Source organism: Haematobia irritans, chromosome 1, assembly GCF_050003625.1.
Source record: "Haematobia irritans isolate KBUSLIRL chromosome 1, ASM5000362v1, whole genome shotgun sequence".
In the NCBI taxonomy this organism is placed as follows: Eukaryota; Metazoa; Arthropoda; class Insecta; order Diptera; family Muscidae; genus Haematobia; species Haematobia irritans.
Window position 1 is genome coordinate 124,808,095 of NC_134397.1, and position 27,398 is coordinate 124,835,492.

Consider the following 27,398-nt stretch of genomic DNA (forward strand, 5'->3'; position numbering starts at 1 on the left):
GTTTTCATTTTCCCGGTACATGTGAAGAAGAGTTCTGTGATTTCTTTTGTTGTGTTTTTTATATGTAATTTTACATTTTATTTTAAGTGCTAAATGAATACAATATAAAAGTGAAAAAAAGACAACAAACGGTACCCATCAATCACTTTTGCCCAAAACGACATCAAGAAAACCCACAAAATTGAGTTTCATTTCTACTCATTCACTCGCCACCCTAGAGACCTAGTCAAGGTTGAAACAACAATAAATGAGAATTAGAAAATAGATTTGCGGCAACAACATACAAAATATTAAAATAGAAAAATGTGTGTGCGCTATATGCCCAACAAATCGCAAAAATAATAACAGAAATTCGGACGGTCAATGTTCCAAGAACCGAAAAGCCACATACGTCGATCAAGTACATTTACACATTTGTCATTTCTTGGCCAATGTGAGGGTTGCGGGACGATGGCAAACATTTCGACGCACTGCTGCCAAATAATGCAAGTGAATTTCTTCTCCTTCTTTTGTTCCCATGTTGGTAGGTATGTGTGTTGGCGATATTGTGTTTGTGTCATAATTAATGAGAACTTACATTACATCCTTCCTCGTTTTGCGATCATAGGGTGAAATGAACAAGTCATAAAATAGTATTTTTGTTTAAGTATTACTCGACTAATTTTGATAATTTCTGCCATAGGTTTTACTTTTTTTGTAGGCGATCCACCAAAATGGGTCAATGGATCTAACATATTCCAGACTTAGAGGTACACAAAAAAACTCTTTGTTGGTGGTTTAATTTATGACATATGACTTAGCAATGATTAGTGAGCCCCCTGGTGCAATGGTTAGCATGTCCGCTTTGCATACAAAGGATCATGGATTGATTATCCCCTCTCAGTAATGCTGGCAGTATTTCTGTTTCTCTATATGGGTCACATATAATATAGTCGCACAATAACAAACCCTTGCTTAATCAATTGAAAGGACCCTAAAATACAAATTTTTATATAGACTAGGATTTCGTATGACTAAAGAACCATAGTTAGCAACTATGCTATTTATGAAAAACGAGATGAAAATTTGTAAGATATATGGATTGTATTATGATTAGATCATGATATACAAGATTCAGAATGAAGAATACCTAATCCACCGCTTACAACTGAAAGATTTGCTTCACGCTCATTACAATACAGGGATAAAGAGAGAATATCTGGTGGAGTTGAAAGAATGAATTTATATTCGTTGGGTTTTATGGGTTGACGTCTGAAAACTGCTAAGGTTTCGAGAGTACCTTGTTATTTTACTAGTCCTGAATCGTACTAGGTAAATAGAAGGGAATATTTCAGTATACCAAAAAAGCTATTATTCCTTAGACTATTTTCACTGCATTCGGGCGTATAAAAATTATTTTCATGATCATCGCAACAGTTGACTTCAATAGTTCCTGGTCCTGATAATTTTTGTTCTTGTTGTAACAGTTTTTAATGCAATTTCATCCATTTTGTTCTATGATTTGGTACTTTAACTGGTGTCCAGATCTAGAAACACTGCCACAAGGGTTGGGTGCGTCCAGAATGATCTTGTGGTGAGTCGGGTAGGTTTAGATGTTGCAAGTTTTTACTGGAGTTTTTTGTTTCTGTGGAAGCTTGTAAGAGTTAGCAAGTAATTACCAGCTGCTTTTAGTCATAAACAAATCGTACATGCATTTACAAGTGTAGTAAAAACTATGATATATTCATGTTGTTGTTTTAATAAATTTATGGTAAATTGTTACTGGTCCGTTTTGCTAATTTTAGCAAAGAGTGCAAATTCCGGTTTTACTGGAAAAGTACGAAGTTGACATTTTATGACCTTGAAATTCGTTTAATTAACCCCATGATTTAAAATGATTTCATTATGTTTAAAATCAACTTTTTATAGTGTATAAAAACGTTTAATTATTTTTTATACCCTAAACCACACATTGGTCAGGGTTTTCACAAAATTTTGATTTTTTATCCAAATTAATTGAGCGATTTAATAATGGATTTAATTATTTAATAATGGAATCAATATAATTAGTACCAACTCTATGTTCGCAATATCAACTATAGCTTCTAATATCACATATTTCTGTTCAGATTATAATAAAACTCCCATAAAGATGCATTCCTTAATGTTCTTAAATATGGAAATGTTTATGTTTTCTAATTAAATAGGGGTGGTTTATGGTATGGTATAGTCGGCCCGACTTTACTTGTTTTAGTCATGATTACTATATAGAAGCATCATGAACAAATTCCGCGGGAATTACGTTCCGCACACTATATATACTAGTGTTCTCAAGATGTCAGATATCACTCCTGATATCTGCTATAACGGGTCGCTGCCTGATAGGCGATTTTGCAAAAACTATTGGCGCGAAGTATAATGACTATTGTATGAGCTGTCACGATGCGGAGGAAAAGGAATCAATTAAACACCTCTTGTGTGAGTGTCCTGAATTTTGTGTAAGGCGTAAGCAAATTTTTGGGCGTATATAGCTTTAGATTACTGGCGGACCTAGAAAACGTTAATTTAAGCAGTCTGCTAATGTTTTTGGAACAATCTGGTTGGTACAACAGAAGAAAATAATCGAGAAGGTTCAGCGGTTAAAACTAGAAGCACCCATATGTAACAGGTACTTTTAGTAAATGTGGTATCACAATGGACTGAATAGTCTAAGTGAGCCTGAAACTTAATCGGGCTGCCACTTTAACCTAACCTAACCTACAATAGATATATATAGCTATCGTTCTTATAACTTGGCCTGCGTATACCCCATTATAATTATACTTTCTTTACTCCCCAGATGCCGCATAATAGTTGAATAATCTCAGTGATCGACTTTTGAATTTTTTGTTTCGTTAAAAGCTAATTAGCCAATTTGGGACGACAAATCGCCCCATAAATTGAATTGGTCAGTTAAACTTCAAGTTTAATAAAAATAGTCGATGTCAATGTTGTGCGCAAATATCGATCTCTTACAAAATTCTTGGAACTCACCCAAAGAAAAAGTCTGCTTAAATGGAGAAAGTATTCTCTTTCTTCTTAAAATACAAACACTGCCTTCTATTTTGATTTACTGTTTGGTAGATTGGTAGAATTCTCTTTTTCAAAATATTTGCCACTAACGAAGATTTGGGCTGCCAATCGTTACCTTAATATAGACATGAAATCGTGTTTTTTTGCCGATTCTGACAGAGCACCATCAGATGCACCTTCCATAAAAAAAATTTACGGAGATGCGTCGAAAAATAGCGAAGTTATAAGTTAATAATGTAAAGCTCTAACTCATATCCACACAATATGTACAAAAAAAGCCCTAACTCATACCCACACAATATGTACAAAAAAAGCCTAACTCATTTATTACTGCAAAAACACATAGTTAGCATATATTATCTGATTTTGTTTTTATTGCTTTTGTGTTATGTGTGTCTTTGAGCGGTTATTGCTGTTGTTGTAATAGTTTTTAATGTGGTTTCATCCATTTGGTTCTATGCTTGTGTAGTTCAACTTGTAGCAAAAAGGTGACGAGTGTCATGTGGCCCTTGATTGCAGATGGGACACACGTCAGCTACGCTGCTATAAATCACTGATAAGTATGAATTGAGGCGGCTGCACTTGCCTGATCTTAGTTGGTCCAAAACTACCTTGGTGTGTCGTGGGAGGTCTCTCTCCTCCGGTGCTATTGGCGGCGGTCGGACTCCGAGAACTGGATTAACTTGTAGCTTCTCACCGCTGGTATGCTGCCTGATCTAGAGGCTCTGTTTTGTAACGCTGGATCTCGGGCCCTAGAAGGTAAAGATCAACCCTTACATTCCTGGGTGGCGGTTGTCTATCCATAAGATGGTCATTCGGATGACAACTTCGATGGCAACTCAAGAGGTACTGCGTTGACAACATGTAATTGTATCGACGCACTGGGATGATCTTGGTCTCCGCATAAAGGTGATCCAGGGGTGTACTGCGTAGAAACAATCTCGACGCCATCAGGAGGGGGTGGAATCGAGGACAGGTAGAGGTTAAATAGTGCCGGAGATATCACCCCGCCCTGTGGAATTCCCTATTTAACTCTACGGGGTTTTGACTTCTTGTCCCTGAATTCCACGTACGACTGGCGTCCACACATATAATTCAGAACCCAACGCTTCGTTCCTGCCGGTAGGGACGTATTCTCGATGTCCTCAAATAGTGTGGCATGGTTGACCGATAGGTCAAACGCCACGAGGACCGTCCTATGACACGGCTTGTGCTGATTAAGTCCCCTATTGATATGTGTCGAAATTGCATGTAAAGCTGTCGTCGTACTGTATACCTTCCGGAATCCATGTTTATGGTGGGCAGCTGGAAAATTCTCCACAAGGCTACGGAGGAGTAGTGCCTCAAGTGTCTTGGCTACTGGCGAGAGAAGGGATATCGGTCTGTACGATTCACTTTTATGAACAATTACCTTATAAAACCTATGTTTATATTCTCTTAAAATATAAACTGTTTTATCAATTCCAATATTTGCTTTACTTAAATATGAATTGATATGTTATTTTGTTTTCTTTTAAGTTGTGCAAGAAAAAGCCCCAACCCATTTTTTTTTTCAAAAATTCAAACCCAAAAAGCCATAAGTCATACAAATTAATTAAAAATATAAATATTAAAAAAATTATTATAATTCTGAATTTGTCTGATGTTAATAATAAAAACTGCATTTTAAATGTTTTTTGTATCTGGTGTGTTTCTTGTTTTATTAAGTTTTTTCCTCCTTCTTTAAACTTCGTTTTGCATTAGTTAGGGCCTTTGTATATTAAGGTAACGCAATGCAGCCTTGTATTTTCAAAATGCTTCAAGAATATGTTTCTTTATTTTCGCAATTTTAGTCAGTTAAGATATATATAGCCCTCTTTTAATACAGAGAGATTGATCCAAAGTGTCAACTTTAAAAATTTGATACATTTTCCATTTAGGGAAAATTTATATACCCAAAAAAATACTCCTCTATTAGAAGTAATTGTTTCCTGTATTAACTTACATTTTTGGACTATGTTTTGGATATGTTTTACTAGGGGCTATCGTAACACGATAAAAACATTATATTAAGAATATATCATGTATTTAATTAAAAATCTGAATATTTCTCAAATTAAGTCATAACAGCTAACAAAAAGTTTGCTAATCGCATTTAGGATCTTTTAGGTTTATCATAGGACAGCAATATACAAAAACGTTTTCAATTTTTAGAAATACGTTGAGTAATATTTTAGAAACTAAAAATTTTAAGAATTCTTATTCGATAGACTAGAAAGTACAAGAATATAACAGCAAACACCGACTGCTGTTTTTAGCAGACTTTTTTCTATGAGTGTATGGGTCAAGAATTCGTTTGGTTTTCTTCTCAGATAATGTTGACTAGTCGAAGTTGACTTATGATTAACCTTAAAATTCGTTTAAATCTACACCATGATTTCATGATCTTTAAAATAAAATTAAGAGATTGTAGTTGTATGAAAAAAACGCTGCAGTTGCGGTGAAAAATATTTCAATTTGGGAATAATAATTCTTGTATGTAATTTCCATAAGAAGTACCCAACAAAAAAAAAAATTGGAAGTTGTTCTACACACATTTCTTTTAAAGCGCATTCCGGAATCCCCCATAATTTTTTCCACTTCCGATGCAGTCCTCTTGAACAAGTCCACAAACATTTCTTTTAAAGCGCGTTCCGGGATCCCTTATCGATTTTTTCCTCTTCCGATGCAGTCCTTTTGGACAAGTCTTAGAAAGTATGGAATCAGGACATTTGAAGTGAAAATTAAAGTTTTGGACAATGAAATTTCGCAAAAAAAAAAATATAGAAAATTAGTAAAAAAATAAATAAATAAATAAATAATTCATTCCCGTTGGGATTTGAACCTGTGCAGTTCGACTTTTTCACATCCGTGGAAGTTCTATGGAAGGTTTTGCAAATCACGATAATTTTTAATTTTTTGTTGATATTTAATGGAAAAAAATATATTTATACAAAAATATGTGCCGAAAAAAACGATGTATAACAAAAAATGCTACAAATATCATCAGTCAATAAGCCAATCCTTACCATGTGTTTTCTAAGGGTGATGTGTCCTGTTATGATGCCTATCAATGCTCTCATATCATCTCTGCAGGTCGCCATTAACAAATCAGAGTTCTTGCGGCTCTTGTCGTTCCAAATCAGTTTGGTTTGCTCGCAGGTCGCAGAGGAAGCCCAACGTTCCTTCCATAAATCATCGTATCTTATATTGATCCTGTATTGAGGTATTGAGATGACGAACAAAAATGTATATTTGGATCTGTGATAAGTTAATTGGTTCAAAATATAACGATGAAAATAGGGCGAATTTTCAAAACAATCTTGTTTTACAATTTCATGAAAATCGGATAAAAACTACAGCCCTTGGAGTAAAATCGGGAGATCGGTCTATACGTGGGCTATACCGACACATGGGCTGATTCACCTCATTTCCGTTACATCTATTTGTGATCTTAAAATAATTCTAGATTTTTAATTTTTAGCAAATCGGATAGAAAGTATGTTTTCTAGAACCCCAAAAACTAAAATCGGAAGATCGGTATATATGGAAGATATACCAATACATGAACCTATAACCATCATTTTCTTCACACCTATTTATGGTCGTAAAATACCTCTGTATTTGAAGTTTAAAGCGAATCGGATAGAAAATACGGTTTCTAGAAGCCCAAGAAGTAAAATCGGGATATCGGTCTATATGAGAGCTATAAAAATACATGGACCTATAGACACCATTTTCGGCACTCCTATTTGTGGTTCTAAAATACCTTTAGATTTTAATTTTCAGCCAAATCGGATAGAAATTACAGTTTCATGAAGCCCAAGAAGTAAAATCGGGATATCGGTCTATATGAGAGCTATACAAATACATGGACCTATAGGCACTCCTATTTGTGGTCCTAAAATACCTTTAGATTTTAATTTTCAGCCAAATCGGATAGAAACTACAGTTTCTTGAAGCCCAAGAAGTAAAATCGGGAGATCGGTATATATGGGGGGCTAAACCAAACCGTCATCAATCAATCCCCTTTTATCATTAAATAGTCCTGACATAATTATAAACCCGTGACCGAAGTTTCACGATGATACCTCTACGGGAAGTAATTTTGGCCGCTAACTCCATATAGCACCGACCACTGTGCGCTGGTCTCTTTGGGCCTTACTAAGGCTTTCGACCGTATTGATCATATTACCCTGACAAAGAAATTGTACCACAAATTTAACTATTCTAGAACGGCCTGCAAATTAATTTATTCTTATCTTTCAGATAGAAGGCAGTATGTGTCATTTAACTGGTTTAATTCTAGTATCGGCGTTGTTACATCAGGTGTGCCTCAGGGGTCCGTTTTGGGACCAATATTCTTTCTGTCCTGTATTAATGATATCATATCTCAGACAGAGAATACATTTTGTCAGCCTTATGTATTTGCTGACGATATCTTTATTTTGTTAGGACCGAACGCTTCTGAAACTTTAATCAATGATCATATTAATAACTTTATAGGAATGATGATGGATTAATGATCAACCCAGCTAAATCTAAAGCTATGCATTTCCACACAAGAACTCGCAATATTTTATGCCCTCAAATTGTTATCAATAATCAGATAGTTGATTACGTTGATTCTCTTAAAAGTCTTGGGGTTATGCTTGACCCGAATCTAAATTTTGATATTCATTTAAATTATCTATCAAATCGAATTTGCCTCACTTTAAGAAAGTTATACCAATTGAGGGCTTATACTCACAAATATATTCGTAAAAAATTGGCCCATGCTTTACTTATGTCTCTTGTAAACTATGGCATTGAAATATTTTCTGGAACAGGGTCTTACAATTTAGATAGGTTAGAGAGAATTGTCCACAGAATTGTCCGCTATATACATTCATGCATGTGCTTCTGATTTTCTTGGTTGCACTTTTCGAAATTACTTGAATCTGCGTACCGTTCTTCATTTCTTTAATATTATGCAATCAAGAAAACCAGAAGTCCTTGTAAATAAATTTTCATTTATAAATTCAACGCGAAATGTTCAAATTGATGGCCCTATGATACATTCTTCGATATGTGAAAAGTCTTTTTTGATTCGAGTTCTTCGTTTTTGGAATCATTTGCCTAATTCACTAAGACATTTTTCCTTTTCTTACCAATCATACAAGGGTAATATTTTGGATCATTTTAATGACACACATTCTTAATGAGTTACCATTTTCTTAATGGATATTGGGTTTTTATATTATTTAATTTTGCAATACTTTGTTGTTGGGGGACCAAGTTTTAATTTAATGTATTTATCATCGATAAGAAATTTACCATTAAATTAGTAATACTGCGACTTAGTCGTAGTAGTTAATCTTACAATACACGTATTATAGGCCTTATTAGGCTTCCTATGTTTTGATGATTGAAAATAAATAAAAAAAATATTTCCGCTAGTGAGTGGGTCAAACCCAGCGTTCTTTATTTTTTCATTATGAAATAATAAAGAACATATCAGGAAATAGGTTCATATCACAAATATTTGAATATACGTTTTGATGCATCGTGTTCAATGGTGTTTGTGGCTGAGTGTAAGTGGTTTCTGTTATTGTGGCAACAGATCCAGGTTCAATCCCCAGTGGAAGCTAAGAAGTTTTTCAATTTGTAAAAATTAGATAATAAGAAAATAAAAGTGTAACAAAAATTCATTGGAGATGATCCAAGTTTGCACTACTTCCAGATCACAAATAGGGTATCCAAACTACTTTTTCGGAAGGTTTTTTTTTTGCTGTAGCAAAATGAATCATCATCTCTATATTTCAGTATAGATCTGGTTCCAGTCTATGAAACATGAGTATTCTATAGGCTTGTGTGTATTGGTATCTGGCACTTTTCTTTTCAATAACTTACGATCGACTGTTAACAAATGCGGTACCCATCTTGCAGAAAGCTTTTTCATCTGTAGTTCTTCATGCAAAATTAAACGGACTCGATCATTTGAGATGCCCATGATATTAGCAATTTCACGCACTTTTATTCGTCGATCATTTAATATCATATAATGCACTTTGGCTACAATTTCTGTTGTTGCTGCTGTTTTTGGACGTCCACTACGTGGTTCATCTTGTAACACCACGCTTGTAACACCACGTTTAAATTCAGCAACCCAATTTTTTACTGTCTCGTATGAAGGAACACTTTCACCTAACACATTCACCATATCATTATGAATTTCTTGTCCCGATAAACCTTTTTCATGTAAATATTTAATGACAGCACGCATTTCTAATTTTTCCATTGTAAAAAAATTGCGGATGCGTCTTTTTTGAACACCTGTTTCTATATGAAGGAGTTGCCAGATCGAAACAAAATTTAACATGTGTTCATAACAGAGATGGAAGTTTCCAAAACACCTAACTTTTTTCTATTTATACCGCGCTTTTTGTGCTAGGCTAAGAAGTTTCCGAACTGCCCTCGTAATAATACCAATACCTTAATCTTCATGTCTAATAAGCTCAAGACTAAAAAATTGTAATAATATGTAGTTTTTTTTTATTTTAATCATGAATGCCTATCAATCCAGAAACATAATAATCATCAACAGTGAAATTGAAATTTCATTTCAACGAATGTGTAATGCCACAAATTCTTTTCTAATTAAATAGTTGATATGATATTCTCCCATATCATATCGTTATAGCCGAATATTTTTGCATTGTAGCCATAATTGTTGGTGTGATTCTTTTTAATTATTATTATGGGGTTTGTTGCAGTGTCAGTCTGAGGTGTTTATTTTTATGCGAAATGTGTGGTGTTTTATTAAATTGTTTAAAGGGCTCTTCTAGTTATTTTGAAATGTGCAATTCATTTCGTTTATATGTATACACAATTTGGCTAGCTAGGTAGACCAAGTGTGATCTTGTGCATGATTAGATAGTTGCTTAACGAAGGGAGTCGTTTACGGTTGCACTGTATCAGTGGCTCGGTTAAATTTGTCTCGAACAGTTCGAAATATACATATTTTTGCAGTTTTTCTTAATTGTGAAAAAAAAATATTTATTGAAAACCTATGCAGAAATAGTGTCTAATTATATAAAATAAAAAAGCATAAATAAAAAAAACAATAAAAAATATTTAAAAGTGTTTTAATAAGTAATGAAAATTCTTATTTCAACTTAAAGGTTTTTTTATAAAAAATTAATTGGTTATAGTATATATGTAATAATAAAAATATTTTGAAAAATATACAATAGTGCATAAATGTGCAATTTGTTTGGTAAATCTTTATGAAAGTTTTTTAAACGAGAATTCCTACTTCGATTTGAAATGTTATAAAAATGTTTTCAAAATATAAAAATATTATGGAAAACTGCATACTACAAAAAATGTTAAATAAAGTGCTTATAACTTAAACAAAAATTTAAATCGATGACTTGTGGTACAAATATTGTATGACCATTTGATTTACAAACGCTCTATTAAAATTGATCCTATTTACTTCAAGATTATATTACTGAGAAATCAAATGGTGTCAAAAAATTTTTTTTAACAAACTAATATATAATTTATGACCATTTTCTTTTACCTTCGGTAGGTTTTAACTGCCAGTTAACAGAAAGTAAATTGCAGATATCTAACTATAACTGAAAAATTGTCAGCAGTTCAGCTCCTAACTAGCATATGAATATATTGGCATGTCCTCACTACGGTCAATGCTAATACAAAAAACAAACTAAAGAAAATTTTAATTTAATTACAAAATCATATCGATGTTGATTATAGAAATTTTATTTCCTCGAGTGTATTGAAATTTTTAATTTTGACTTAATACTATCTTGCAATAATTAAATGAAACATATAAACTATGCAATTTGTAAATACTTCTTCAATATAAACATTTCGTTGTGAAAAAAAGGAGAAACGGCATACATTTTGTGCTCTACAAATCTATAAGACAAACGAATAAATTATTATGAACTACATTGAAAATACAAACAAAAATTAATTAGCTCAAAGGCCACAGATAAACCTCAACTGTACATACACATGGCGATGTATTGGATACACTGCCTTTAAAAATTAGTATGTATATATAAGAAAAATTAGTTTGCATTCAATAACGTAATTAATTAATACAATTAATTTTTAATTAAAAATGCTTCAATAACGGAAATGTCCGACGCCAATTGTTGTAAAAACTTAAATGCTCCAGTAAAAGTGTTAATTGATTGGTTTTTTTTAATCAATAGATTCTAAAAAAATATTATTTTAAAAAATCAATTAATTTATTATTGTTATTAGGGCTGTTTTCTTTTTGCACTGGATACCCTAAGCAGTCACGGACTAAAAGAAAACAGAGTACTCGTTTATCCAGGACATCTCCAAAAAATATGCAACACTGTCATCAGCTGTTTAAAAACAATCACAGAAAACAAATAGTTATAAATATTTACTTCTGCGATTATTCATGACACTGTATCACTTTGAATTTCATGATATTCGATAAATTAGTCACAATAAACTGCTATTGTGAATCTAAAAAGCGTCACTTTATCAAAATGCAATCTGGTAACACCGACTCGACTTGCACTGATGAGATGTTCTGGATAGAACACCAGTGCAACGATGTTCTGGATAGCCCATACAAATGCTACATCAAGTGTTAAAAGAAAACAGCCCTATTGATGCTTTTTTAGTGTAGATTAAATATAGCGATAGCCCGTTATTTTTATTATCAATGAGTTCTGTTCGATATTGCCTAATGTGGTGATGACAAAGGACCCCATTTTTATATCCAAGTCCGAATGAGGGTTCACATTGCGGTGAAGCACTTACAGAAGCTTTGAAACGTTCAGAAATGTCAGCTGCATTACTGAGAGGAGATAATACCCCCCATTAAAAAAGCTTCAAAAATCTAATAGTTTCATTTGTCCAAGTAAGCCCGACTCTTTGCATACATTCATTTTGCCTGGAATATAGACCACCCACCTTATTCTACTGATTTAGCTCCCAGTGACTTTTACTTGTTCCCAAATCTAAAAAAAATTCCTTGCTGGCAAGCGTTTTACCTCAAATGAAGATGCGATTACATTTGTAAACCACTATTTTGAAGACCTTGAAAAAACTATTTTAATCAAGGGATAGAATTGCTAGAAAAGCGTTGGACTAAGTGTATTGAAGTTTCAGGAGATTATATTGAAAAATAAAAATATTTTTGAAAAACTAACTATTCTCTTTCATTGATAGGCTAAGAACCGCCCTCGTATTAAAAAATTATTCCGGCCGTGTGGTTAGGTTAGGATAGGTGGCAGCCCGATGTATCAGGCTCACTTAGACTATTCAGCCCATTGTGATACCACATTGGTGAACTTCTCTCTTATCACTGAGTGCTGCCCGATTCCATGTTAAGCTCAATGACAAGGGGCCTCCTTTTTATAGCCGAGTCCGAACGGCGTACTACATTGCAGTGAAACCACTTAGAAAAGCTTTGAAACCCTGAGAAATGTCACCAGCATTACTGAGGTGGGATAATCCACCGCTCAAAAATTTTTTGGCGTTTGGTCGAAGCAGGAATCGAACCCACGACCTTGTGCATGCAAGGCGGGCATGCTAACCATTGCACCACGATGGCTCCCATTCCGACCGTATACCTCCCGATCTTCCCCAACTCTGTCTACAGCAGAGGTCAACGGCCTGTTTTAGTTAGAATTGTAGACCCAGTATCATTTTCAAATGTAATCAACAAAATCTATAAAAAAAATATTTAAAAAAATTACAAATATTTTATTACCTTTCAATTCACAATAGAATAGCGTTCGGCTAAAATTTTCCTTTTGAAACCCTTTTGTTGGACTTTCCACATGCGCTGAATTGTAGCTCCAAGTTTGTGCCCATAATTATTAATGGGAATCAATTTGGACCTTCGTTGATAGCTTTTGTACGCTTTTTAAAAGCCAATACTTCCCTCTGCAAAAAAGGATAAATAAATTTAACAAAAACTTACAAGCTATTTGAAATTTGATTATCAGGATTTTGCAGTTTTTGATCGAACGCGTAGAAGGACTCTGATATTTCAAATGGATGTTGCAAATCCGTTTTTGCTTTCCGTTAAAGGAACAGATTTTTTCAGTGCACACGATATATTCCTCCTTTCGATCAAAAAATCAAAGATACACATTCATTTTAAATTCTTTTTTGACACAAATATCCTTCAAAAATTAAATTAATTTATTTATTCCAAAAAATAAAAAATGTTTTTTTCCGATATTGTTTTTAAAAATCCCTAAAAAAAAATGTTATTTCATCAATTTCGCTCATCCCAAGTGCATCAGATTAGTTATATTTTAAATATTGATTATTAATGTAGGTCGAATGGTATTGCAAATAGACCATATCAGACCATTTTTACATATAGCCCCCGTATAAACCGATCCCCAGTTTTGACAAATCGGTCCATAATTTTATATAGTCCAATATAAACAAGCCTCTTGTGAGTGAAAACTAAAATTGCAGGAATGAATCCATCCGATGCGGGGAAAATTCGTTACGTGATGTCTCAATCTATCAATTAATTATACCCTAAACCACTACAATAACGTTGATCTGCCAAACAATGTGCCTACCAGAAATATTGATTTTAGACCCCATAAAATATATACCGATCGACTCAGAATCACCTCCTGATTCGATCTAGCGCTTGGTGTCCGTCCGTCCGTCTGTCCATGTATTTGTTGTTTGCTGGATTCCGGTCGCAATTATTAACCGATTTTGATGAAATTTGGTACAGAGTGTGTTTTGGGCACAAGGACGAACGCTATTGAATTTGGAAGAAATCGGATCAAATTTAGATATAGCATCCATATATATGTATCGCCCGATTTCGACAAATGAGGTCAGATTTCAATCATCAAAATTGCCACAAAATAATCCGATGGACCACCCTTTAAGTGTGCCAAATTTCATCGAAATCGGTTCAGATTTAGATATAGCTCCCATATATATGTATCGCCCGATTTTCACAAATTAGACCATAAGTCCCTTATTTATAAACCGATCTGACTCAAAGTTGGCCAAATTTAATTTTCTGTAGCACTCACTATATGTGCACAAAATCATCGAAATCGGTTCAGATTTATATATAGCTCCCATATATATGTATCGCCCGATTTTCACAAATTTTGCCATAAAACCCCTATTTATAAACCGATCTTACCCAAATTTGGCTTACTCTAATGTTCTACAGTACTGACTATATGTGCAAAATGTCATTCAAATCGGTTCATATAGCTCCCATATATATGTAGCGCCCGATTTTCAAAAACTTGCCTCTTATAACCATATTTTTGACCATAGTGGTCCCATTTATTAACCGACCTTACTCAAATTTAGCACAAGGTAATCTCCTGTAATATCAACAAAACCTCTAAAATATAATCCAAATCGGTTCACATTTACATATAGCTTCCATATATATATGTGTCGCCCGTTTTTGAAAAATGTACTCTATATAACTTTATTTCTGACCATAATAGTCTTATTTAGTGCCCGATCTTACTTATCTAATTTAGCACAGGGTAACATTCTGTGGTATTAACCAAATCTGGAAAATATCGTCAATATCGGTTCACATTTAGATATAGCTTCGATATATATGCATCGATCGATTTTCCCAAATGTGGCCATAATACACCCAGAAAAATTGACCCCTTCTTTAAGTTAAAATGAACTCATTGTGAAGAAAGTTGAACTTCGTATAGCGCCAAAGACATTTTTATTTGATTGAACGATATGATTTTCGTAGAAATTAGGTAGAACGCATTTCATATATTAATTAACATTTTCCTATATTTATGTACCACTATACTACAGAATGAAAAAATTTAAAATTAAATTTTTTGAATAAGTTGCTGCCTAGTAATTTTGTCCACCTTTTACAATTTCAATACCTACAAATATAAACAAAAAATCCTAAACCAATTTTTTCACAAAAGGTTAGTGTCACTGAATATTACCTCATAATTGAAGATTCCAAAATGAAGTCGAATGAAGGGGTTGTTATTCTGCTGGTGTTTTCTTTTTTTATAAACCAATTTTCAAAAAAGAACATTTTCTCACTAATTTAAAATAACAAATATTTTATATATTTTATTTGTTTTTTATTATATTATTTTACAATACTATTTTTTAACAATCTCTCCGTATACCATAACAACGCGATTCCAAATAAAAAAACAACCCACGCGCAAACACGTCGATTACATCGATGACAGGTATCGATTACAGGAAGATAAAAGAAATTTAGGAAATTTTCCTATATTCTAACAAGTGTGTTTCCTTAAGTTTTGAAAGGATTGAATACTTCTTAGTACGAATGAACTAAAATATTTTTCTATGCCAAGTGTTATTCGTATGTATGATTAGCTTTCTATAATAAAGGAAGTCAGAATTATCATTTTATAAGAAATCTTTCTAAATTTGAGGAAACTTGGTTTTAGTTCGGTTTTTGTTTATTTTTACGAATGCTTTGTTATCAGTGAATAATATTTTCTTTTTCAGTAGTAAATTCTTATACCCAGCGAAGAAAACAGTATTAGTAAAATGCCATGACTTATTCTAGTTAATGAACTATTCCTAACTGCTTTCAGTTTAGGATTTTTTTACTGGAACAAGTAAATTTTATTATTTCACACAAAAATTTAACTGAATGGAAATAAAATGGCTAAACTAAATTGTTGAACATTTTTTCCTTTAGTTTCGAAGACACTTTTTTCTAGGTCTACTTTTATTTATTAACCAATGTTGCTCAAATTTCAAATATACATGTATTAGCCGATATATTTAGACTTACAAGTAGCTCTTATATAAATCTTTTGCCCTATTTTCGGAAATTTGGATTTATTGCCACACTAATTGAGCGATTGCTCTTTTTTTTAATAATGGACTCAATATTAGTGGCATACTAACTCTGTAGGTTCATAATCAACTATAGCTCCTAATATCAGACATTTCTGTTCAGATTGTGATAAAACTCCCATAATCATGTACCCATTAATGTTCTTAAATATGGAAATGCGGGTTTTCCCCAAACCTGTACCATTGATACCCCACAAACAATGTTTACTAATTCAGTAGGGATGGTTTTGGGTATGATATAGTCGGTCCCGCCCGACTTTCTACTTTACTCACTTGTTTTTTAATTGAAAACGTTTTCAGCTTCTATCAACTTTTTAATTGGATATGTTTGGTGAGATTTTTATTCCCTCCACCATAAGATGGGGGTATATTAACTTTATCATTCCGTTTGTCACACTTCGATATAATGCTCTAAGACCCCATAAAGTATATATATTCTGGGTGTGGCGTGGTGAAATTCTGAGTCGATCTAAGCATGTCCGTCCGTCTGTTGAAATCACGCTAACTTCCGAACGAAACAAGCTATCGACTTGAAACTTGGCACAGGTAGTTGTTATTGATGTATGTCGGATGGTATTGCAAATGGGCCATATTGGACCACTTTTACGCATAGCTCTCATATAAACCGAACCACAGATTTGGCTTGTGGAGCTTCTTAGAGATGTTAGTATAGGGTCTTAGTATATGGTCTCAAACTATCACACAAAACGTGGTTCATATCAGTCCATAATTATATATATTATATATAGATTTGACCTCTGGAGCCTCTTGGAGGAGCAAAGTCATCCGATCCAGTTGAAACTTGGTACGTGGTGTACGTATATGGTCTCTAACAACCATGCAAAAATTGGTACATATCGGCCCATAACTATATAACATATAGTCCCCATATTTCAATTCCGACTCTCTAATTACCGCGCAAAAGCCCATATCGGTGTGTAATTATTTGTAGATTTACCTATATATACCTTTTTGTCTAATATACACCACGTATGGACTAACTTACAATTTAGAAAACGATGTTAAGAATTTTTAAGATACCTTGCCATCGTTAAGTATTACCACAACCCAAGTAATTTGATTGTGGATGACAGTCTTTCGTAGAAGTTTCTACGCAATCCATGGTGGAGGGTACATACGATTCGGCCTGGGCTTGTTTTTTTTGGGACTTTAAAATGGCAGTTATACGTCTATTAAAAAACAACAGTTGGTTTTTTTTTTGCTATTTTTGGCAGGAATTTTGATTATGAGTGTATCATCATTCAACTAATAATATGTGTGCATTTTTTCTTTGCAGTGTTGGTCCCAATATAAACAATAGATAGATATATTAAAATTGCCCAATTATGCGAATGTGCAGCGAAAATTAAAAACAACAAAAACGGCCAAAGTCAGTCTATCAAATCCCCCCTCAAACAGATGACTCTCTTTGCTATCAACACACTTAATCAAGTCGTTCTAATCATGAGTAATGGGGCATTTACACTTGTCTTCCCAACATTGCACTTCGTTAAGACGTTGCTCTTCTGATACCACAATCTAATGATATTTAAAACGAAATCTGTTGGACAACAAATGGTTTATTGCATAGCAGTGACCAGGCCACTATTGTCAGCAACAAACAATTGCTCAGCTGTTGGACGCCTTTTTTATGTGAAGAGACTAAAGATTCGTGTCACCTCGAATTAAGCGGGAAGAACGAAAGCGTACATCGGTGCTGACATAAACACATTAGGCATCGATCGAATCGTATAACACAAAATATACGAATATTTCGAAAAGCCATAGCCATAGCAATTAGTACCCATCTTTACCTATGTTCCCGCCAACATTTCACCAAATGACGAATTGCTCTCGTAAATCTCTGCCAAAACTAATACAACAAAGTGATAAACCTTTTCTCTCAGTTAACTTCTGCAACGGCAACATTTGCATCGATCAAGAAGGCATACCGTTCGTCCTAATTAAATCGCTATTGAGTTGGTCAACTCAATTGTTGGATATTTGTCAATATCTTCGTTATTACAATCACCTTCTTCGCCAATGCCAAAAGCTAGCAACAAGTCATCTGTGTATAAAAGAAAAAATTATTCAAATTTATTGCTGTTTTAACACTGCCGGTGATTTTATTACCACAACATTGCTGCTGACGTTTTTGTATTTGAATGCCTTCATCTCTAACAGCTGATTATGAATAAACGTACCGTTATAATTATAGTTGCTCTTGTGAGCATTCTATGCCTGGCAATTGGCGGAAATCTATACTTCATGTATTACTTGAATGCTCAAGAACCTCCACTGTCAAGCACACGTGCTCTGGAAAATGTGATAAGGCATAAAATTCGACATTTAAAGCCAGCCTATTTAAATCGAAATCCTCGATTCTTTATGTATCGCAATAAGCTTTTGAAGAACTATAAACCTGCCTCATATGAAAATGCATCAGTTCTATGGGATATTGCAAATTGGGTAAGTGCGAATGTGTATAGTTCAATTTGACCCTCAGTCATAGCCGATCTATTAATCGCAAAAATCAATTAAAAAATTAATTGAACAAATTAATTTCTGTGTTAGAATTTCAGTTTGATTAAAAAATTAGTTGAATCAATTTTATAATTCGATATTACTTCAACTTCAATTAACATTGTAATTGAAAAACAGTAATATTTATTTGTGCAGAATTTTTTCATGGCTGAAATATTCAAGAGTTTCGCGGGAATTACTAATGATTTTATATTCGATATTGAACCTATGCCCTCGTGAAGCAACCGTGGTGCATTGGTTAACATGATGGCCAGCGTCCAACCGGACCAAAATTTGTCCGATGGTCAGACCAAATGGAATTTGATCCATTGAAGTCTTTTTTGACCTTTGATTGTTTTCAAAATCGACTATGGTATACTTTTCCAAATTTTGTCGAGAACGTGAAAAGTTTACCTTTTCAAAAATCTACTTTTTCAAAAACTTGAAAATGCAACCTTTTTATTTTATATAAGTAGTAGTAGAACCCGGTGCGCTTCGCTGCCTTCTGTTTGAAAACTGAAGGATTATTTTTAAAAATATCTGAACAACCATATCATTCACAGAGTATTTAAAAGGATAAGAAATAAAAAATTCCAAAGGATTTGAAGTTATTTTCAAAATTCACATGAATACAGTGCTCAATGTATTGGTGAAATTGATCACGGCTTTTTTAGGTTAAAGAAGAAGATATAGCCCGCGTAAGATACATGGTTGCAAGTGAACACAATATATCTATTTTTTTAAGCAGCCGAACAAAAATTTTAAGTACATATAAACTTTATTATGAACGTTATACATGACAAGCTTACTTCGGATTTCATTCTAAGTAGAATATATCTGAATGTTCGAACGAGACCGACAAAAAACTTTTTTAGTCAGTAAGGAAATCAAATAAAAAACAAAAATGTATACCAGAAAATGAAGCACCCTCTGAATTGTGTAAGATTTAAGGTTTTTACTTAAAAATTCTGGCAAGAAGGAGCGTCTCCCCTCGGGTATCAAAACATTAAGTACCCATAAATATCAGAAAACTTTAATTTAATCCTCAACCAGAATCACGAAGAATCACGTATCCTATATTTATTTGCTCACCTTCTCACATTCCATGTAAATTTCACATTCCTCGAAAAATATTGAAGAGTTAGGCTTTTTTTTTTGTTCAGAGACAACCCTGAACTATTAAAATATCAAGCAAATCGGAGATCTTAGGTCAAACTTTCAAAGGAGGAGGTCCCCCTCCTCGTCCAAATACTAAATATTTATTAAATTCATGTAAATCCGATAAGTTTTGTTTTTGTTGGTTTCTTCTTCAATCACTATTATTGTTCTAAATTAAAATAAATTATTTTCACTGTACATTAAAAAAGTCGGGCAAAGGGTAGATCTCCCTCCCCGACTAAATATCGAAAACTAAAGTAGCGGATCTTTGTCTAGATACCTACCCCAACCTTCGAAGAACTTCCTCTCGGAAAATTTCGAAGAACTTAGGTCCAATTTCCAAAATGGTGGGCACGGGGAAGTCCCCCTCTCCGTCCATATATTAAAAAATTAGGTATCCCATATTAACTTTATAATCTCCCCCCGAGTCCTCTGTAAATTTCAAGTAAATCAGAGAAGTTAAATTTTTTCACTGTACTGTAAAAATAGGTTGGGCAAAGGGGACGTGCACCTCCCGGACCTTATATAGAAAAATAAAGTAGCGGATCTTTGTCTAGACGCGAACCCAATAAAAATTCTTCAACTTCACTGAAAATTTCACCATTGTTTCACCATACTGTGAAACGCCGGATTTGGTTAAAGATGGCACCATTGGTGAACTTATCATATAGAAAAAATTCATTGGTGGACTTTTTATAGAAAAAGTCAGAGGTAAAAGTTTCATATAAATATTTCATTGGTGAACTTTTTATATAAAAAAATTAGTTGATAAACTTTTTACATAAAAAAATCATTGGGGAAATTGTTTATAGAAAAGTTCATTTGAGAACTTTTTTAGAGAAAAAGTTCGTTGGTGAACTTTTTATATAGAAAAACGTCATAAGTAAACTTTTTTATAGAAAAGTTCATTAGTGAACTTTTTATATAGAAGATTATTGGTGAATGTTTTTTTTATAGAAAAAAAGCAATTGGTGAATGTTTTTTTTTTGAGAAAATATTGATCGGTTAAATTTTTTATACACTGAAAAAACAGTGAACCCACCAGGAAGAAAACTTTTGATTAATTTTAGAAAATTTTGAATATTTTTAGAAATTTTTAACTAAACAGTATTACAAGCGCTGGCATCGCGCCGATATCACAAAAATAAGTAAATATTTTTCGACAAATTCAAGAAAATTTATTATACATAAATAATTTTTTTCACTTTTTAAAGAAAATTTTGTAGTTTGAAGCAAAAAATTGGAGTTCAAAATTGCAAGAATGTCTTTAGTGACATACGAAGTTCATCATGGACGCTTTTGTAGTAAAATTTACAAATTTGAAGAAATAATGAACTATTTTATGGCAAATACGAATTTAGTAAATCTCTATCCTTAACTTGTATATAATTTTTTCCTGTCTTTTAGTTCATTTAACTAACGTACGCAAAAAATTATTAGAGTAAATGAAACTTTCACCAAATATAATAAGTTCATGAACTAAAATATAGTTAAATTGGCTTTAGTGAAATAGTGAGTTCACTTTTTTTTGAGTGTAGAAAATGTTCATTAGTAAACTTTATAAAATATTTTTATATAAAATATTTTTTAAAACTTTTTAAATATTTCAATGTTGTTGGATCTTCTAATGCATATGTCCGAAAACTTAAATTTGACATTATCGAATTTAGTTAACCCTAAAAATATGGAGATAACAGACAGCTAGTAGTTGAATTTTCTACTTCTATACTTTTTAAAGTTAAAATATATCCCTTGAAATATTTTTATTTTTTTACAGTGGCCACATGAAAATGAAATCTATCCTTTGTACGATTCTTCAATGGGCCAATTACTCCAAACGCTGCGCAACGAACCAATAACTAAGGTACAAAAAAAATATATACTTTTTCTGTATTTTTCCCCAATTCTTATATATTCATCGTCTAGGTTAATAATTTATCACGAGGGACTCAGCTCAAACTCTTGGTCCGCTTATCCAATCAACAAAAGGTTATATTTAAGCCACAATGGTATCCCAGAGATATTGTAATAGATGGTCCCGTATACAGTGGAAAAGATCGTCACATTGCTGAAGTCTACGCATTCTATTTGGGAGCTGTTTTAGATTTTCGATGGACTCCCATTGTAGTGGGGCGGATTGTTAATTTAAAAACTGATATTTACGACAAAGGAGATTCGGAACTTCAAAACACAATGACCATTACACCGGGGGATAATGAGACCGAACAATATTGCCTTTTTGGCAAATGTCACTACTGCAATGAAGAGGAAACTGTTTGTGGCGATGAGAATAACAATATTGAAGGTGTTCTTATTTATATAATACCAGGCCAATTGGCAAAAAGGCGTTCACCTTGGCAAAGGACATACAAAGAGGAAAAACGTGCTCCATGGGAAGATGATATGAACTACTGCAAGTAAGAAACGAAATGGAGTATCAATGATTTAATTTGTATTTATATACGTATGCCATTACAGATCACTCAAAGGTAAAATGGAGACCATACGACTTCTCGATCTTATTGACGTGGCAATTTTTGATTATTTAATACAAAATGGTGACCGTCATCATTATGAGACACGGGAGGAAAGAGTTGTTCTCATAGATAATGGTAAAGCCTTTGGTAATCCACATAAAGATCATTTAGATATTTTGGCCCCATTATATCAGTGTTGTTTGTAAGTAACCTCAATGGATAGATTTTATTTACATGCCTTATTTATGGAGTTTTATTACAGATTACGTACCACAACTTGGGAACGATTACAGGTATTTTCAGGTGGAGTCCTTACCGAACTTGTCGATCGTCTATCAAAGCACGATGCTCTCTATCCTTTGATAACGGATAAGCACAAACGAGGAGTCGAACGACGGCTCTTAGTTATTTACGCTGTGGTAGAATACTGCATGGATCGCGAAGGCGAGAAAATGTTTAAGAATTTATAAGTGAAAGCAAAAAGAAATCCAATTTCGTCTGTGACTGTTAAACAAATGGATAAAACATATCATAAGTTAATATTTTTTAACGAACAAAAAAGACAATTTTATGTATATGTATAGGTATGATATGATTATAGATATGATAATAGTATTACAATTATAATACAATTTTATAAGAGACATAATAGCCCGTATTTTAAAAATGCAATTAACGTTATTATTTGACAAAGCAAATGAACTCTTTCATGTAGATTTAATCGAAATCTGTAATAATTTTTGTTTTTCTTGTATCGGTAAAAACTTTCGATTTTAAAGTCCGTCCGCCCAGTTTCAAAATTCCTATAATACCATCTTTTAACATTTATATTGTGTTTTATAAAATTCACATAAAGACCTTGTAATCTCCTTGCTGTAGACGTCGTTGTAGCTGCCAGTTCTTACCTAGCTCTGCAAAATAGAAAAGTCCTTCCGGGTTGGCATGTGGCAAATTGGACAGCCACTGTGTGTACGAAATAAATGCAGAACTTGATTTGTTTCTCACCCTTGAGTTACGCGTGCTCGATGTAAGGGGCCGAGTCTGGTTGGCACATGAGTGGTCGACAACTGAAATATCACGGCTCCGTTCATTTTATTACCACTACTGCATGGATTTCGTTTCAGTAATGATTCAATAATTAATTGATATAATTAATTTTTTAATTGAAATTGCTTCAATCATAAAAATCATAGTATCAAAATTAATTAGAAATAAAATAATACTTGATTATAAAATAATTTATTTCTTCGGCACTTTTAAATAATTTTTAATATTGATTCAATAAAAAAATTAATTAGTTTTACGGCCATTTTCATGTAGCTCCGTTAGGCTTTAACTGCCAGTAAACAGAAAGTAAATGTCAAACATCTTCTCTCCGGTTAACTTTAACTGAAAATTTTTCGGAAGTTAAGATCCTACCTGGCATATGGAATACATAGGCAAGATGACAGCTATGCCCATAATACGGTTTAAAAGTTCGTTAGTTAACGGAGCACTAACGGAGCTTCATGAAAATGGGGGTTAGTCAATTAAATTTGATTGCCTCAATTAAAATTGAGACAAACAATTATTTATTGTATTATGTATTTATTTATTTTAGGTTTAGATGAAATAATTTTCTTGTAATTTTATTCATACAATTTAGGACTTTCTTGCTAGTTTTTTTTTTTTTTTTTTTTTTTTTAGTTTGAGTAAAAATTTAATGAACTAATGAATAGTAACAGACATTTTTTCTGATTCAATCACGAAATTAATTGACCGAATATTTTTTTTAATTGAAATTGCTTCAGTCATAAATAGAAACATCCCAGCAAAAAATGTAGCGCTATTTCAGCAGGATTGTAAGGGAGAGAGGCAGTACCGACTGCTTACAAAACAACCGAATCAGCGCTGATTTTTGCGGGCGATGTCCCTCATTTTAATAGAAACATTGCTCAGAAGTGATATATAATCTTGAGTATAATAGCATTGTTGGCGTGAAGGAACACAGCACTACCTTTCATGCATCTATACTGCATGAATTGGTTGCAATAACGTAAATGAATGATCATAAACTAGTTTGATTACACGTTTGCGTTATTGCCACCGATTCATGCAGTGTTGAAGCACCGCCTACTTTATTTTATACCAAAAAGGCAAATAAATTATAAACTGCTGAAGTATTTTTTGCTGGGATCCCATACAGTATAGATACTAGGGACTAGTCCTGGGGTGATCCTTTGCCGGTAGGCATGTTAATTGGGTTAAGTAACATTTTAATTAAATAATTTTAAACCATTTCCTTTACCGACTTTATTTTATAATTTGATTACAATTTGATTACAACACTTTATTTTTTACGTTTTCAACAATCAGCTTTTCTTTGGTATTTTTTTATTAAATTTTAATTGGAAATATTCTAATGATTGGAATAAAATGCTAATTGTTATAAGTAATATTTTAATTAAAAATTTCGATCATTTTCTTAACTAAATTTATTTTTATTTTATTTTTTTAATCCATTATAATCGAGGCAATATTGGCCATATATCATTGAAAGGGTAATTGTACAAGTTTTTTAATTGATTACGTTTTTTTTATTGGAAATATTTTGGTAATTTGTTTTTTGTAGAAAGACAATTTGTTTACGTATTTGGAGTCATGGATTTGAATCGTTAAAAGTTGATACACAAAATCTAATGCTTCGAGTTAGGATTTTATAAAACATGAGCTACAAATTTCAAATACATTTGATCAAAATATGAAAGTGCCAGCCAAAGAACTTCTTCTTGTTATTTTCAGCTTTATCTTTATTGTTTGTTTTTTGTTGTTTTATTTTATTTATTCTCCCATTAGAACCGTTTTCTCCTATTTTCACCAGTCCTGCCATTAATTGTAAAACGATGAAACAATAGATTTTACTAACTGATGGTGTATCATTGTGATAAATGTTCACAAGAGATTGAGAAAAAATTTTAGAAATAATGAATTTTGAAGTTTAATTATTAGTCATATTAATAATTGTTCATATTAATAATTATTCATATTAAACAAAAAAAAACGTTTAAATAATTTTGAATCCTTCTTTTAAAATGTAAATTCCTTCGATAAACTATGCTGCATATGACCATAAATCATTAATTCAATATTTATATTATATTCATAACCCCATTTAATTTAAGTAGGCAATATGTTAAATAATTAGTTAAATTATTGGTTTATCCTATTCTTTCATTTTAATTTACGTAGATAGAAAATTTAAAACAATTTCAATGTTCTATTTATATAATTAAGTAAATCATAGAAAATGTACATTATTCACGATGTATTTCACGCATTTTAAATATCCCTCAGTGATCCAAGAATAGTTAGTTCAACAATACTCTGTATGTATATTAAGCACATATATGATAATTCTCCGATTTATTGATTTTCTCCAGATTGTATTAAATAAAACATATTTCAAATTTTATTCAAATACATTTTATTTTTAAAGGCATGCTATCTTATTTTACCAGGTGGTGCGACAAGTACTCAGCATATAGGTGACATAGTACCTCACAACCTTATGCTGAGCGATTTACTATCATTGTGAACAACACAATTTCTCATAAATGGCTAGTGTTCGAAATGTTAGACATATCAAGTTTATATTTTTAAACCCTCCACCATAGGATGGGGGTATATTAACTTTGTCATTCCGTTTGTAAGACATCGAAATATTGCTCTAAGACCCCATAAAGTATATATATTCTGAGTCGATTCAATTCAATTTCAATTATGAGTCGATCTAAGCATGACCGTCCGTCCGTCTGTTGAAATCACGCTAACTTCCGAACGAAATATGTATACATAGCCCCCATATAAACCGATCCCCAGATTTGGATTGCGGAGCCTCTAAGAGAAGCAAATTTCATCCGATCCGGCTGAAATTGTGTACATGGTGGAAGTATATCGTCTCTATCAACCATGCAAAAATCATGGATGAGCAAAATTCATCCGATTCGGTTGAAATTTGGTACGTGGTGTTATTATATGGTCTCTAACAACCACGCAGGAATTGGTCCATATCAGTCCATAATTATATGTAGCCCCCATATAAACCGATCCCCAGATTTGACCTCTGAAGCCCCTTGGAAGGGCAAAAATTACCCGATCCGGTTGAAATTTGGTACGTGGTGTTGGTATATGGTCTCTAACAACCATGCAAAAATTGGTCCATATCGGTCTATAATTATATGTAGCCCCCATTTAAACCGATCCCCAGATTTGACCTCCGGAGCTCTTGGAGGAGCAAAATTCATCCGATCCGGTTGAAATTTGGTACATTGCGCTAGTATAACAACCATGCCAAAATTGGTCCATATCGGTCTATAGTTATATATAACCGATCCCCAAAAATAATATACCAAACTTTTATTTCTATAGAAAATTTTGTCAAAATCTTATTTCTATAGAAAATTTTGTCAAAAGTTTATTACACAAAAATTTTTTTTCTGGTTCAATCACGAAATTAATTGATCCAATTAATTTTTTAATTGAAATGTCTTCAATCACAGAAATGATAGTATCAATTAAAAAAATAATTGAAGGTCAATTAAAAAATTAATTGATCCAATTAAAAAATTAATTGATACTATTAATTTTTGTGATTGATTTTTGTTTCAATTAAAATATTTGTTGAATCAATTAAATTTTTAATTGAATATTTTTTAAAACTCAATTAAAATTTTAATTGGAAAAATGTTCGTGAAATTTTTTTCTGTGTACTATACAAAATTTTGTCAAAATTTTATTATTATACAAAATTTTGTCAAGAATTTCTTTCTATAGAAAATTTTCTCAAAATTTAGTGCTATAGAAAGTTTTGTCAAAATTTTATTTCTATAGAAAATTTTTCCAAATTTTATTTCTATACAAAATTTTATTACTATACAAAATTTTGTCAAGATTTTATTTCTATAGAAAATTTTGTCAAAATTTAGAGCTATAGAAAATTTTGTCAAAATTTTATTTCTATAGAAAATTTTGTCAAAATTTTATTTCTATAGAAAATTTTGTCAAAATTTTATTTTTATAGAAAATTTTGTCAAAATGTTATTTCTATAGAAAATTTTGTTAAGGTTTTATTTCTATAGAAATATTTGTCAAAATTTTATTTCTATAGAAAATTTTGTCAAACTGAATTATATACGTATTTAATCGGCCTTTTTATTTTCATTTAATATATACCTCGTATGGACTAACTTACAATTGAGAAGACGGTGTTAAGAAGTTTTAAGATACATTGCCATTCGT

The 27,398-nt window shown here is 32.5% G+C and overlaps 1 protein-coding gene across 4 annotated transcripts; it reads left to right on the forward strand.

Moving 5' to 3' along the window:
• LOC142221790 (glycosaminoglycan xylosylkinase homolog) lies at nucleotides 1-25,572 on the forward strand. 4 transcript variants are annotated; one of them, XM_075291605.1, is made up of 6 exons: nucleotides 1-527; nucleotides 17,261-18,432; nucleotides 21,422-21,508; nucleotides 21,571-22,061; nucleotides 22,123-22,323; nucleotides 22,384-25,572. In XM_075291605.1, the coding sequence occupies exons 2-6, from the start codon at nucleotides 18,154-18,156 to the stop codon at nucleotides 22,589-22,591; spliced, it is 1,266 nt and encodes a 421-aa protein (XP_075147720.1). In that variant the 5' UTR covers nucleotides 1-527; nucleotides 17,261-18,153; the 3' UTR covers nucleotides 22,592-25,572. The 4 variants fall into 4 exon arrangements, with proteins under 4 accessions (XP_075147720.1, XP_075147719.1, XP_075147721.1 ...); XM_075291604.1 differs by having other exon boundaries at nucleotides 1-523; XM_075291606.1 differs by lacking the exon at nucleotides 1-527 and adding an exon at nucleotides 10,690-11,133.
• The last annotated feature ends 1,826 nt before the right edge of the window (nucleotides 25,573-27,398 follow it).